Below are 16,006 nucleotides of genomic sequence, written 5' to 3'. Positions count from 1 at the left end.
TAATGGCTATTAGTCCTGATGACTGTATGCTGCATCCAATAGCAGAGGCAGTATATCTTGTGTACACCAGGTGCTGGGGAAATTGGGCATGAGGGTGCTGCTGTACTTTGTCCTGTGTGTAGGTTTTCTGGGGACAGCTTTGTGCCCAGAATACTGGATTCCGTAGACCCTTGGTCTGCTCCAGCGTGACTCTTTTTATATTCTTAACCTGGCACCAACAAGACAACAGTGTGGGTGATGGCTTTCCCAGGTTTTGCTCCCTAAAGCAGAGGAAATTCCGATTTAATTCAGCTGAAGTAGAGGACACCCAGGTTGTGCACTTCAATTACAGGAATGGCAGGTAGGGTAACAGTATTGTCTGTTGGAGTGGAATCATTCCAGCTCATGCATCCTTTTTCAGAGCAACAGTTCATTTTAGATAAAGTGCTGAACCAATACAAGGGAAAATAACAAAATATAGACTGCACTTGTATAAAGCTCCCTTGGCTAATTTTTTCAGTAAGGAGCCTCCAAAATCATTCTGAAAACTACAACATTTTGCAGGCGAAGACAATGCAGATAGGAATATTCCCTATTTTGAATGTTCTTTTCTTTCTTGGTCCAGTTTCATTGTCAGAGTGAAGGAACATAGTGTTCCCCAGGCAGGTCAAAGTCCACACAACCCTTACTTTACAGTTGGAATAAATTCAGAAGATTAAATAACACTGCATTTTAGGTTCATGCAATTTAAGTATTCTCATTCCAAATTGGGAACGCAGGTCGGGTTACCAGCTTTGAAAGGTTGGCTCCAGATAAGACATTTGTAGGTTATGCCCACTGAAATCAGTAGGCCTTCAGGTAACATGACTGTCCTGTATCTCATTGATTCCAGTAGGTCTAGTCCAAGTATGACTAAATCTGGGCCCAGTCCAAATTTATAGTCCTGAATAAGGGCCGGCTTCTGCACTTGATGTATTACTATAGAAAAAGTAAGGGCTGTGTGTTCCTGATTTGCGTTCTGTCTCTATCTTTTGTCCACCCATTGCCGCCTGGGACTCCCAAATCCTTGACCTATCACAGTGGAGAAAGGTGAGCTTCCCACACAGACAGATCACTGCAGTAATGGGCAACTACTGGCTGGGTTAACCACAGACACTCTTCCTACTTTTTCAGAAATGGAGGCACATGGGCTTTATGCCCCTCCCTTTGGCACTACTGTGTTTCATCTTGCTGCTTAAGGAAGGTTTTCCCACTCAATCCATGGCCCAATTCCATCAATTTTCAGTGATCCACCTATATCAAGGGGCATTATTTAACTATATTACTGCAGTTGATTGGGTAGAATACCATCTGCAACCTTTTATTTATATCTCTACCCATAAAAGCCTTCGTGATGGGTGTGTGTATGCTTGGTTTTATTTATGTTTTAATTAAAGCCTGAAATGTACCAAATGAGATTAGACCCTCTCCTAGCTAGCATGTGAATACAGCTCTTAAGTAAGACGATTCCCTGTCCACATCCATCCCCAGTTGTGGCCAACAATAAGTGACTTAATGCCCCCAGTTACTTCTTCCTGCCCTCTGCATCGCCCTCTTGGTCAGTCCATTTTGGCCGTACCACAGCGTAATGGAGGTTCCGAACTTCCTTCCGAGCTACCTCTCCCCCACACAAGTGGAGGTGCTAATTTCTTCCCCTCTCGCTATCTCCCTCCAACCATTCAGTCTCCCCCTGGAAGAAGAAAACAGGTGAGTGTCACATATTCCTCACCCCACGCACACTGGCCCACCTGCTTACCTCTCATCGCCTCCTGCTCAAGCCTGCTCTGCACCCCCACCGATGCTCCCCTCCATCACCATCACCAGCCACATCCGTGGGCACAGATCCACAAACTGGGCCTCCCTGACACACCATTACTGGTCCCACCCCCACTCCGCCCCGCAATCCCGTTACCCTCCCCTCCTGTCGCCTCTGCAGATTACGAGCCAGCGATGGGCACTGATAAGAAGCGGACTGTCTATCAGATGGCTTTGAGTGAGTAAAAAGCACACCCCTGCGGCCCTGACAATCAGTTGGGGAGGGGGGAAGTGGCTTGCTGAAAATATTAGATAACTGGAGACCGACTGGAAATGAGTGAATGAAGAATACTCAAGATTGCCAAGATTCTCCAGACTTCCTCTCACTGCAAACTGGACATTCCTAAATCAAGCCACAGTTGAACGGCTTGTGCAAATCTCCTCATTTGAACACGTTTCCCCCATAGAATAAAGTGGGGCTGATACAATCAATAGAGGAAGTTGGTGCACATAGAACTGGGAACCAGGAATAAGACAAATGCAAGCACTTGTTCAACAGTTTGCAAATATTTTCAGCTCGCACATGCTTGCGCTCACATTCAGAGCTTCAAACGGGGCACACATGCATGTTTTGCAAGCAAAAACTGAATTCTCATACATGCCTAAGCCAGCACTCCTCTTGGATACCTTAAGCATGGTGGGCTAGCAGAGTGAACACTACTGGAGCTATTAATTTTCATGGCTGAATCTGGCCTTTTTCACACCCCCTTTTTTGGTTAATATTTGGGTTACAGTGGCATAGAGTTTTCCATGTATTATTCACTGCAAGAGCATGCGGGTATGGTGAGCCTAACCCCAAAAGAATCCAGCGGGGAGCTTGTCTTCCTGTTGCCTTTCTGAAGACAACTGTTTATATAGCTAGCATAATTCTCTCTTGGTTCCTCTAATAAATTAATGCTTTAAACATATCTTCCCCAAACCTTGTGCCCTCTAGACATTTCAGGACTGCAACTCCCAGCATTCCTGACTATCAGGCATGCTGACTCAGTCTGATGGGAGCTGGAAGTTCATGATATCTAGAAGGAACTAAATTGGAGAAGACCCCATTCACTACTTCATTTGGCCACCTTTGTGGGGTTTTCCAGTCAAATATGTGTTAATCTTGCCTCTCTGATGCTGTGGCTCAGTCTTTTCTCAGTTTGAATGGCGGACCATTCCCTGTGTTGCATCTCCACTTGGCCACGTGGACTTCATTTGCTGACAACAGGCTGGTGATCACTTTGGCTTCCCATCTCCTCCTTGAGGGCTGGCATGGAGATGGGTAAAAGAGAGATCTGGGATGGACACCGGATTCATAATACTGCTCATAACTTAGACTAGTCTTTCATAGCCTGGTGTCTTCCAGACATGTTGCACTGCAACTCCTATTATTCCCAGTCAACATGGCCAGTGGCTGGAAATAATGGGAACTGTAGCCCAAAATGTCTGGAAGGTGCCAGGTTTGAGGGATGGGCTGAAGTAGACTAAGGATGGGGAAATCTGGGGCAACCCTAAGCCCAAGCCAGAATGGAAATAATTATGCATAATGGGTGTTGTAGTCCATCAGCTGGAAGGCCACAAGTTCTACACACCCAGAGTAGACAATATTATTGATTGATTGATTGATTGATTGATTGATTAATTAAACTTGTGTAAAAGCCTTCTGTTAGCATCATGCTCTCTGGGTGGCCGTTCCAATAAAAATGCCAATAATAATAAAATAATACTGTTAAAAATTACTATAAACAAACAAGATAAAACACAATATATATAATGAAACAAAAAAGTAAATTAATAAAATTAATAAATTAAAACCAGTTCCATCAATATAGATGGTTTAAGTATTGCCATAGGTGTGTTGAAAAAGAAAAGTTTTCCTCAGATTAGACCAAGTATCTAATTCTCAGCAAGGTATCTTCTTAGTTCATATGACCTTGGGCCAATGCTGCAAGCCACTTGCTGTCCTTATATATAAATGCAGACTTAGGATAATTTAACACAGATTAGTTATCCTGGATTTGGGGTGTTCATTCTTTTCATGTACATTTAAAACATATTGGTGGACTGCAGGGATTCTAATAATAAAGTTCCCACATGAAAGGATGTCAATTAACCTTAGTGTAATCTTGAGACCTACACAGGGAGGCAAGGAATTTGGAATTCTGGATTCTGTTGTCTGCCTTTGGGTAGACCAGCCTAGCAGAGTACTTTGTGAGCCTGATGGGTTGAGGAGGTGGGGAGTGCTGTTTGTGGGAACTGTAATGGGATGGCTGTAATCTTGCCCATTGTGTGATCAGCTTCTTTTTTCTGTTTTCCCCTCATTGCAGACAAATTGGATGAAATCCTGGCAGCTGCTCAGCAAACGATCAATGTTGGAGATGGATGTGGAAGTGGAGGGCTTCCTTCTTTGGGGAAGTCTCGGGGTGCTGCCAAGAGCTACTTCTCTGAGGTAGGATAGAGGAGTGTCCACTCAGTGGAGGACGCATCTGGCTGTGAATTTAAAGGAAAAAGGAAGACGGCAGGGGACAAAGGGCAATGCTACCTTCTTCACTGTGGGGTTCTCCAGGTGATCTGGACCAGCCTTCCTCTACCTGATGGCCTTCAGAAGCATTTGGACCACAACTCCCAAACTGAGAATTCTGGGTGTTGCAGTTCAAACACGTCTGGAAGCCACAAGGCTGGGGAAGACTGATCAGAACTAGAAATTTCGTAATTTCCAGGCAGCGTGGCGATGGCTGGATGTGATTGGAGTTGTAGTCTGACACATCTGGAGGTCCCCAGGTTAGAGAGGCTGTAATAACATTATGCCATTTTGGGGTCTTATTTCCATTTTAGTCATTTCATTTTTTAAAAAAATTCTGTAGACTTGATATTTCACTAGTCCAGTGTGGGAGCATGCAAAACAGTAAGTGTTTTTTAATGTTAAGTTTGACTTTACAGGAAGAGAAACTGGCACAAAATGTATTGTTTTAAATACAGTTTCTATTATATTTCCTCCTGAACTTTCCTCTTTGAGGTCGTAAATGTGTGCTTTTAATAGCCAAACTGTAGCAAAAACATATAATTGGTTTTCACTAAGGCTTTTGGGGATGAACATCTGTGACCTAATCATAAACTAAAGAGATTAAGAAAACAATGTCAGGGAGGATGGAGTCCTTTATGTGAAAGGACTCTGTGTGAGCAACTGGTGTGTTGGGTTGGGAAAGTTCCTGTTTGCTTGGTTAGGCAAGCCCTGGGCTTGCACAGCTCCTCTTTTTTAACACTCTGGAGCTCCTTGCAGGAGAGGCAGGGTTAAAAAATCTAATTATTGTCATTATGAACCAATGATACGAAGACACTTTAAAGGATTGTCATAGAAACTGTTGAGATATGAAATGTTTAATTTAAACACTCAAAATGTACCCTATGAATCATTTGTTCCAGTAGCAACAGCAACAGAATGTTGCAGTATATTCTTCCTTCGAATAAGAGTATTCCTGTTTAGGGTTTCGGCCAGCTGCATCTTCCAAACAGGCTGCTCTGCTCTTCCGACACAAAGGCTTGAGTCAAACAACAGATGAGCCAAACCTGGGGCAGCAGGAATTATTGAAGGGTTAAACAATGCATACATAGCCCACAGTCTGTTTTAGGGTTTGTATATAATCTATTTAGCCCTCAAATAGCCCTAGTTGGCTCGGTGTGGAGAATGCAACAAGCCATGGCAAGCCCCAGCTCCTCACAAGAAATTAACCCACAAGGGCCTGCCATCTTGTGCAAAGTGGCCCACACTCAGTATTCCGTGGCTACCAAGCACCCCCTCTCTGCACAGGGGGTGTGGGGAAGGCTTGTCTTCTTCGATTTTTGTTTTTAATGTCACTTTGGAAGCACTGGGGGCCTTGTGCTATTCAGTGGCCCCGTTTGGTTCCATTTCTGTTGGCCCTGAGTTGGCATTAAAAGGAATACTGGTTATCCCAATTACGACTGCACCGGCATGAGTTGCTGCACCTGCTCCCGCTGCCTTGCTTACCAGTTTTCGGGTCTCTTCCCCGTCCCTCTCGCCCTCTTTTTCCTTTCTTTCAGCCCAGCTTTGAACAGCACCGTCCTGGCCAGGCTACTTATGAGCGCCCAGCCTACTTACCAACCAGTCACCCTGCAGGCATCATGCTCCGCCAGAAATCTATTGGTGAGATGGGGTCCGGAGGGAGTAGGACAAGACTCTGCAGTTGGTGCTGGGGAGCGGGAGGCAGGGGCAGGATGGAGAGTGGGCATGATGGTGTCCCCCAGGGGTGTTGGGCTGCCACTCTCCTAACGCCAGACCATCACTGGAGCGGGCTGGGACTTGTGGAACTCGTCCAAGTTGTGGAACTCGTCTGGCATCGGGCTGCCTGTCCCCGGTCGGATTCTGTAAGAAGCGAGTTGCAAGTGACATGACCATGGTGCAGGTCTCACACGGTCATCCCACAGCAGCTCTCTGCACAATGGTCTCTTCGTCTCATAGTGGCAATAACCACCAATGGGGAGAGAAGTATCCTATGGGGTGAGACTTTCCTAAACATGGAGGGTGGGTGATAAAAATCTCTGAAAAGGGAGTGAATTGCGGGTGGAGGGGAGGAAGAGAAGGTGGTTTCATTTGGTTGGGCCACAGAGCAGGGGTGGGAGGACCATTCAAGGATGACAGCATCCATTCCCTCCCCAGGAGCCGCCGAGGATGACAAGCCCTACCTCGCCCCCCCTGCCATGAAGTTCAGCCGCAGCCTGTCCGTCCCTGGTTCGGATGACATCCCGCCACCTCCCACCACTTCCCCGCCTGACCCCCCGTACAGCAGCACCTCGCCCTCTGCGTCGGGACGTGCCACTCCCTCGGCTCGCTCGACCTTCAACCCCAGTGCTGAGGCGAAGCTGTATTCTGCCTCCCTGCACCAGGAGCCCTCGTACGAGCTGCCCCCGCGCGTCCGCGACAAGATGTCCCTCTATCGCCAGGAGTCGGAGCAGGGAGCTGAGGGGTCCACTGCCCGCGGGTGGCGGGGCCACACCCCTGACCTGCGCTACTACAACCTGCCCCCCCGGGCCACCAACACTGCCATGTACGTCCCCACCAAGCCCATGCGCCGGAAGGGGCCGCTGGTCAAGCAGACCAAGGTGGAGGACGAGCAGCGGCAGCAGCAGAGCACCCCGGCGCCACAGATGCAGCCCCCGCCCTCCTCGCAGCCTGTGGCGTCCACGCCGCCGGAGAAGAGCTCCATCCCGATCCCCACCATCATCATCAAGGCCCCCTCGACGAGCAGCAGCGGGCGCAGCAGCCAGGGAAGCAGCATGGAGGCCGAGAGCCAGCCGGAGCCAGTGGTGCCCGTCCCCTCGCTCCAGCTGCACAACAGCATGGATTTCACCAGCCAGTTTGGGGCCGCCCTGGTGGGGGCAGCCCGGCGAGACCGCGAGTGGTACAGCGAGGCCCGCCGCAAGTCCGCGCTCTTCCTCTCCACGGAGCAGCCGGATGACGACTCCCAGCAGGCGCCCATGCCCCGCCTCCGCCACTCCAAGTCCATCGATGAAGGCATGTTCTCCAGCGAGCCGTACATCCAGCTCAACATGGCATCTGGCTTTGCTGGGGGCGGTGCCGGGGGTGTGGGCGGATCCGGTTACCTCCCGTCTCGGGCCACGAAAACCTACGGAGCCAGCACCACCAGCGCCTTCACCTCCGTGTGCTCCAGTTTCCTGCCACAGCTCCAGTCCCATTCAGCGCCTCTCATTCACCCACTGACAGGCAAGATTTTAGACCCAGGGTCCCCCCTGGGGCTGGCTTTGGTGGCTCGTGAGCGGGCCTTAAAGGAGTCCCAGTCACAGCAGGAGAGCCGAGAAGACCGGCACTCTCGCCCCTCCTCACCCCGGTTTGGGGAGGCTCCAAAACCCCCCGAATCTCCCGGCAGCTCCATCCTGCGCCTCTGGGGGACGCCGGATCAGCAGCATCACCACCACCACCAGCAGCGGCCCGCCTCGCCCCGGAAGGAACCGGAGAGCCCCCGGCATCCCTCCCCGGAGCAGCAGCCCCCCTCCTTGGCCAAAGCGGTCCCTTGGGAGAAGCGGCCCGAGGAGGGCGAGAAGCTGGAGCTGCACGTGCGCTTTGTGGAGAACTGCCGCCCAGGAGAGGAGGAGGAAGTGGGTCACGAGGGTGGGAAGGCGGAGGTGCCCGCCGCACCCCCGGAGCGTGTGGCCGAAGAGAATGGGCTCCCCTTGCTGGTGCTGCCCCCGCCTGCGCCATCCATCGACGTCGATGATGAGTTCGTCTTCACGGAGCCGCTCCCGCCGCCCCTCGAGTTCTCCAACAGCTTTGATAAGCCGGAGTCCCCTCCCAAAGCGGCTAACGAGCTGCCCCCAGCAATGGCCCCTCCCTCGGCTCCCCCTGCCCCGGCCGCCTTGGACTCCACGGCTTCGAGCCTGACATCCTACGACAGTGAGGTGGCCACCCTGACCCAAGTGGGGACGGCGGAAACCAAGGAAGCCCCCCATGTCAACTTCTCCTCCGTCGTCTCCTCCATCGCCATCCCTGCTGCAGAGGCCCCCGAGGCCGTGACTGACTCGGGAATTGAGGAGGTGGACAGTCGGAGCAGCAGCGACCACCACTTGGAGACCATCAGTAGCGTGTCCACCCTCTCCAGCATGTCAGGAGAAGGCACCGAACTCCTGGACACGTACATCACCTATCTGGACGGGCAGGCCTTCGGGGGCAGCGCCGGAGGAGGGGGGGTCGGGGGCGGCGGCGGCACCGAGAAAAGCCCGCTGCAGGCCAAGCTGCGCTCCCGGCCCTTCCCGGGCCGCCTGCCCGTGGCCACGCCCACCAGCTCCACCATCTCGGTCTCCTCATGCACTGAGAACATGTTTGCCCTCACGCCCGCCCCGCCCTACCACCAGCAGCCGGCGGCCGCCGAGCCGGGCAAAGAGCTGCAGCAGAAATCGCCGCTGCCCTGGGAGGAGTCCAAGGCCTCCCCGATGTCCTCCATGAAGGCCAGCATCATCAGCGAGCTGAGCACCAAGCTGCAGCAGATGGGCGGCGTGTCGTGGTCACGACCCCCCGATGCGGTAGCCCCCTTTGGTTCTGAGAGGCCCAGCTCCTTGCAGAGGCAAAGGTACTAGGCGACTGGAGCAGGAGGAGGAGGAGGAGGAGAAGGAAGCAGGAAGCCAGCTCCGTGCATGCCGCATCTCGTGTTTCAGTTGGGTTTGTCTCCTTTTCTCATTCTCCCGTCGATGCTTGCTTTTCTTTTATGATTTTTTGGTTTTGATTTTACCACCATTGCATCGTTTGGTGTGCCGGCAAGGGCAGGGTGAAGGTGCCCCATGTGCAGAACACGTCACACTTCATGCTCTGGTGCAGGCATGCACACACCGTGCCTCCTGCTTGTGCTTGCCGTGCCTCTGGCTCGCAGCTGTGTGCACACACTGACCATTCCATCTTGTGCACAAAGGACACGGATCAGCTCCTCCAAGCACATGCTTTGGCCATCCTGTGGCATAGTTGCGCACCCAGGACTGTGACCAGAAGAGCATGTGTGTAGAAGTAGGGCCTCCCAGCAGGCGCATGTGCATGGCTTGCACACACATGATGCACACACCTGGTCTTGTGTAGTCACCAGACTCTGACGTTTCCAGGCAAAGATATCCTCAGGCCAATAACTGGCAGGAATCTTTGGCTAATGTCAAATTCTTTGTTTTCCTGAGTGCGAACAGTCTTAAAGAGGCATATGCACATCTTTAAAGATGTGCATTTGACTCCCATAACATGTGTTTCAATCCACGAAGCTGGTGAGGGCCTGTCTTTATGCATATGGAAACTTTTGTGCTGTGCCAAGTATAGATCTGTTTCTGTTAAGAACTTCTCTGGCTCATTTTTAAGGCAGTTTCTTCTGATACCAGAAGGTCTTAGGATATGCATATGTTGCCCCTGACCTTTTGCAGTCTGACTGCAGGAGCTGCTCGATTTCGTTGCTGTTGTACATCAACATGAGGAAATGGCTGCCTTCCTTTTTGCCAGAACAGGCCTCCATGACCTTTTGACACCCCCCCCCCCCCCAGCCAAGGGAGCCTGTGTGCTCAAGCTTGCAGATAGCTGTGAAATCTTCCACTGGAAGCTTACAGTCTCTGACAAAATGTTACTTTGTAGTGCAGTCATATTCAGGTTTCTTTTTTCAGGGAGCTCTTTAGAACAGCCTTCCCCAACCTGGTGGCCTTCAGAAGCATTTGGACCACAACTCCCAGAATTTCTATCCAGTGGGGCCATTGACTGGAAATTCTGGGTGCTGTAGTCCAAACGTGTCTGGAAGACACAAGGTTGGAGAAAGCAGCTTTAGAACATAATGTAACAGAGCTACTCTGGATCATACCAAAGACTTACCTAGTCCAGTGTACTGTTCCCACAGTGACCAATCAGAAGGTTAAGATCCCTTCTTGCTAATACCAGAGTGTAGGACACGGAATAATCAATTCAAGTTGCGACAATCCAGATTCAGGCTGGACATCAGGAAAAGCTTCCTCATTGTCAGAGCAATACAACAGTGGAACGAGCTGCCTAGCGAGGTGGTGGGCTCTCCCAGACTGGAGAAACTGGGCAGCCATCCGAGTGGGATGGTATAACATGGTGTCCTGCAACAGCAGGGGGTTGGACTCGATGGCCTTCATGGCCCCTTCCAGCTGTACTATTCTGCTATTCTATGAAACTGGCAGGAAGCTCACAAGATGGACATAAATGTGTCAGTATCTTCTTTCCCATGTTCTCCAGCAACTGGAACATGGAGTCATACGGCCAGCAGTTCCGGAGGGTATATAGAACTATCACAGCCATTGACAACCCCCCCCCCCCACACACACACACACACATATCATGGATTTTGTCTAAGCCCCTGTAAAGCCTCCCAAGCTCTTGGCCAGCACTACACACAGCAGATTCCTTGCACTGGGGGAAGAAGCGTGTCCTTGGCAGGAAGGAAGTCAAAGGCATACTCAGCTTGCCTGGGGCTGTGGAAGAGGGTGCTGGACCTTGCTGTCCGTGTCAGGGTGTCCTCAGACACACTTGGAGGACATCTGGTTGGGGCAGGCTGCCCTAAACAGCCTGAGAACCGCAGCTCCCAGCCCGTTACAAAAGGCAGAGCTCTGAGGTTGAGGCCCTCTAGAAGAGGATCTGTGGGGTGCCTCCCTTTCTGCCATCACAGACCCTTTTTGCAGGTCCTCCGCATACACCCCTCATTAACCTGCCACCTTGCTGAGGTCACCTCCCTCTAGAGAACTGACTCTTCTGGAATCTCCATAGCGACTGACCTGTGATGGCCTTTCCACTGGAGGGCATTGCGAGTGTACATGTGCCTAGGAATATACACGTGCTCACAGAGAGGCCTTGACACTGTGGGGCCACAGCCCCGCCCCCGTCCATTCAGCGCAGTCCCATTGGCGAGTTTTATTTGCTCCATTCTGTCATTCATCTGCTGTCATGTCTGCTGCTCCTCCAGCGCCGTGTGCTTGGTCAAAGGGAATGTTGGGATGGTATGCCCAGCACACCACATCAGTATGGCTTATCTTGGAGTGGGCAGGAGAGAAGGCTGGGAGTTAAAGCCACAATTTTGGGGAAGAAGAGTGTCTTTGTTTGGGTGGGGTCTTGTTTTGGGGGGCAAGAGAGGAGATAATCTAATGGGCTATAGCACAACAAGGCCATGGTAGGCTGGGGCATCTGCAGGGATGGAGAAATAGTGGACTTTGGGGGTGAGAGAAGACACCATTCTCTAGGAAAGGATGAGAATAAACATTCAGGCATGGATCCATTTCCTGCCATCTCTGTTGCTTTCTTCTTTTCAGTGGCTACCTAGAGAGTCTCCTTCCCAGGAACAGTTCGATCCATCCATTCTAGCATGAGACAGACTTGCTGATACCCAAGATGGAAAAGTCCTTACCCTAGGAAAGGATTCCGCTTTCCGCTTTCCACGTGCTTCAAACAGAAGGAGACATAGAAACATAGCGAGTCAGAAGGGGCCTCCCAGGTCGTCTAGTATGATGCCCAGTACTAGCCAGCTCCGCTCATGACATGCCTATATTGGGTTCCACTGAGGGCATTCATCTCTGAAAGAGGCCCCTTTGGGGCAGGCTGGCTTCCCACTTCTGCAGCCTGATGCATTCCGCCTTCCCCCAACCCCACAATGGCCATGCTAGCTGGGAATGATGAGAGTTGCTGTCCAACACACCTGGAGGGACCAGAGTGAGGAAGGCTTCTCCTGTGATCGCCAAGCAACGTCTGAAGTCCATCCTGCATTATCCAGTTCTCTTTTCTGATTGACACTTCACCATTTTATAAGCCCAACAGGGAAAGGAATTGGACTTGGAAGTACTTGCTTTCACTGCAGGAATTCTGTTTGTTCTTTCCCTTTTAATTGTAACATGCACACATGGAGACCTTTTTTTAATATACCTGAGCCCTAAAATGCCCCCTCAGATGGGGCAGGGCTAGGCTTTTATACAGGAGAAGATCTGCAAGGCAGGTTGGCAGTTCTCTAACTCCTGACATCAGAATGGAGTTGTACTGGGTATATATCTAAGCTGGGGTGCATTTCATGTGCTCTCTAATTGTCAAGGCATCCCTGACCTGGGTTTGCTGCTGCTTTCCCCCCTTGCTTTGGAAACAGCGTCTCCTACCCACTGCCCTGTTATTACACTTGAAGCCTTCATTTTGACCCTTTCCCCGTTTTTTCTGTGCTTGTAACGTTCTTGCGCACAGCCCTGTTCCTAGCACAGCCTTCCTCAGTGTGGTGCTCCTCAAGTGTTTCAGACTACACCTCTCAAGAGTTCCTGGCCACATACCATGCCCACTGGGGCTGATGGAAACTGAAGTCCAACAGCAGATTGAGGAGAAGCACAGGAGCAGCTTGCACAGTCAGTTGTGATACCAACCAGATAAGTGGGAGGAAGTAATGGCAGATGTTGCAAGCCAGTTCCTCCTTCCTAAGGGAAGCCTGCCTGTTTGGGGAACAGGTGTGCTTTATGCAGGCTTGTTCATAGTCCATGAAAGAGGTATTGTTCCCCCAGACTATGATGGCCGGCACTGGCAAGAGGCCCGTGTGGAAGCCATGGAAGTACAGAGAGCTGCTGCAAGGAGGAGGCTTCTGTTACAGATACGGCATCACACCTTAGCTTTCTCAAGCCTGGGGCCACCAGATGTATTGGACTACAACCCCCATTATCCCCAGCCAGCATGGCCATTATAGTCCCAAGTGTCTAGAAATCAACTAGGTCAGGAAAGGCCACCCTTTGGGTTCCCACAGGTGGCTGCAACAAGTCCATCAGGCTCTGTTTTGTGGGGAGCTCAGTGTCTCATGTAGAAGTGTGTCAGGCCCTGTCCAGAGGACTCCAGAGTGTCAAGATCGTCTGTCATAGGAATATTTTCCCCAGCCCTCACTGGATTTTTTTCCACTGATGGGGCAAATCCTGGTGATGGGTGGGGGTGATTTTAATAGTAAAAACCCAGAGGGCAAGAGATAACGCATGCACACCCCCCAGTAACTTAAAACCTAAGTCGCAATTTCCCATAACTGCTTTGGGTTTACAAAAAGGGGGGGAGGGGCATTTGTGTGCCTGCGCGTCACACACGACTGCACGTTCATGCAGTCAAGCATCATCTGTAGAGTTAAGCAGGGATGTTTGCAGACAAGTTTGTTGTGGCACCAACGCCTCCCATCTTTGGCATCTTTTATGGGAGAGTCCAGGCAATGTCGTGTTTTCCCTCTGATGCTTCCATGTCTTCTCTTGCCAAAGAAAAGACATTCAGAAAGAAAAGACATAAGCTGCACAAGTCAATCCTAGTGGTCGGACCAGGATGTACCCCTGGACGCCAAGGATTGTGAAGGGTATGCCAGCAAAGACATCGTGTCTTGGCAGAACTGTAGGGAACCATTTACTTCTTCCAGTAGCTCCTGTTCAGTTCTATTCCGACAGGAAGCACTGCAGATGCTAACTATATCATCTCCTTCCCCACAGGCTCCCTGATGAGACCTCCCCATCACTGATCTCCTCCAAGCCCGTAAGCAGCCTTTTCCACAACTGGCCGAAGTCCCCCCAGGGCAGCAAGCACCCCAAAAGCGTGGAGTTTGACATCCGCCCAGCCCTGCGGCGTGCGCCCAGCCCAGCCGCCCTGCCCAGCGAGCACAAAATTAGCCCTGCCCCGAGGCCTTCTTCCCTTCCTATCCTGCCTTCTGTGCCCCTCTACACTGGCGTTTTCGATCTCCGCGGCTCACCCACGTCGGGGGGTGAGCACCCTTTCCCTGGCTTCCCTTCAGGCAGCCGCTCCTTGTCTCCGACCCACTTCCTACCACCTGCCACGGACAAGGCATTCGGCTCCAAGCCACTGCCTTTCTGGACCAAATATGACGTGGCCGACTGGCTGGAGTACCTGAAGCTGGGGGAGCACCGTGACCGGTTCCTGGACAACGAAATCGATGGCTCCCACCTGCCTTCTCTCACCAAGGAAGACTTCATTGACCTGGGCGTGACACGAGTCGGGCACCGCATGAACATCGCCCGTGCCCTCAAATTCTTTCTGGAGAGGTGATGTGGGGGAACTGCCCTGCCCTGGGAAGCCCCTCACCTGAATGTACGATGGATCCCCGCCACTGGGGAGAACAGCGGAGGTGGAGGGTTGCAGCTATGGGGCCGGGCACAAGGGAAGCTGCAAAGAGAGACCCTGTGGGGTCCGGGTAGGGTGGGGATGCCCCCCTGGCAGAGAGACACTGGGAGAAGCTCACCAAAGCCTGCTTGGGCACCCTCGCGGGTGTGCACTTTTCTCCTTTGCGTTGCCATGTAGCAGTTTATCCATTCCGCTCATCCCGACATGTGGCACCGGCCACTTCTGTATGGACATTGAATGTGGGTGACACGATATATGTGTGTGTATCTGTAGACGTATACTCACACGTCATCCCCCACTGGCATTGCTGCTTGCTTTGATGCCCTCCCTGCTCGTGCCTGCACGTGTGCACCATCCTCCATGTTGCCGCTTGTGTTGACTTGGCAGCTGCCGCCGGCACATCGTCTCATCGAACCATGTAACGGCTTGCCCCATGCATCATCTCGGTTAACACGATTGTTGCGGACTTTAAAAAGAGGGAAGAGACACAGCTTTGCGTATATCTGCTTGCTCTACAGAATTGATTCTGCTTTCGCTAGTGTTGGGGAGAGGGCCTCAATCTCACTTTCTGCCCTTGCCCTGCAGCTCATCGGAAAGCTCCTTGATTTGGCCAGTTTTTAGGGGTGTGTATTAGACACAGCTGACAGCCATTCAATCTTATTTTCACATCCATAAAGGTTAGAAACTTGCTCACTCTTTAAACAGAGCTCACTCTTAAATGGAAGCTGAGGTTGTCAGAATGCAGGGGCCCCTGCACACAGTACTGAATTCTATAATTAGTTAAAAATACTCTCCTTGCAGGGCACACTGCTCTTACAAGACAACGTATAGTACATCAAAACTTAAAAAACCATCAACATGCAAATGATAGTAAAACACACATGCACACTTTGAAGCAGCCGATGGCTTTTAAGTCCTGAATGCAGATAGGAATAAATGTGTCGTTAGAGTCGTTTGTAGTGCCAGCAGTGATGAGGTTATAATTCTCCAGGCAGGCACTTCCAAAACTGGGGAGTCCTCACAGAGAGAGTTCTGTCCCAAATATGCACCAGTCTAGCAGCTCTTGCTAGTGGTCCAGAGAACGGCACCTCTGATGCTGAGCTTATGCTTGTGCAATGCGAGTGCCCAAGCTGACGCGCGGAGCATGTTGTGGGCTTCCACTGTGCCCTGCCGGTCAAATAGCTTTGGCTACACAACGTAGCAAGTCAGGGAACCTACAGTGCTGGCGATGAGCTCATGCCGTGGCAAAGGCCTTGTCCAGCTGCCTCACGCAGCACATGCAGCTCCCAAATAAGGGCTGTCCACAGAACAGCTTGTCTTGCTACCAAGGCGGGAGGGGGGTGCTGTTCACAGTGGCTGCAGTACTGTGCTAGGCCAGGCATGTCCAAAGGCCACAAGCACTAAGAGCCAGCAGCCTAAATTGGGGGTGGACACAGAATATTTCCCCCCACCAGCGAGCATTGGCCACGTGCTGATACTGCAGCTTGGTGCCATGCTGTGTGATCTGAGCTCGTCAGGAAAAGAGCCCCTGTGGCCATTGGCACAGATTCAGAATGGTGAACAGAG

General features: G+C 51.4%; 1 protein-coding gene across 1 annotated transcript in view; it reads left to right on the top strand.

Annotated features, from left to right (window-relative positions):
* SHANK1 (SH3 and multiple ankyrin repeat domains 1) overlaps positions 1-14,928 on the top strand; it is a 99,269-nt gene extending 84,341 nt beyond the window's left edge. The window contains 7 exon segments of the mRNA XM_044444762.1: positions 1,060-1,068; positions 1,702-1,725; positions 1,955-2,011; positions 4,140-4,261; positions 5,872-5,974; positions 6,488-8,912; positions 13,795-14,928. Of these exon segments, the coding sequence (XP_044300697.1) occupies positions 1,060-1,068; positions 1,702-1,725; positions 1,955-2,011; positions 4,140-4,261; positions 5,872-5,974; positions 6,488-8,912; positions 13,795-14,365 (3,311 nt within the window). The 3' untranslated portion in view covers positions 14,366-14,928.
* Positions 14,929-16,006: the final 1,078 nt, after the last annotated feature.

Source organism: Varanus komodoensis, unplaced genomic scaffold, assembly GCF_004798865.1.
Source record: "Varanus komodoensis strain SLA01 unplaced genomic scaffold, ASM479886v1 scaffold45, whole genome shotgun sequence".
NCBI classification, from domain to species: domain Eukaryota; kingdom Metazoa; phylum Chordata; class Lepidosauria; order Squamata; family Varanidae; genus Varanus; species Varanus komodoensis.
Note: the sequence above shows the minus strand (reverse complement) of the source record. Positions and strands in the feature narration are given on the sequence as shown.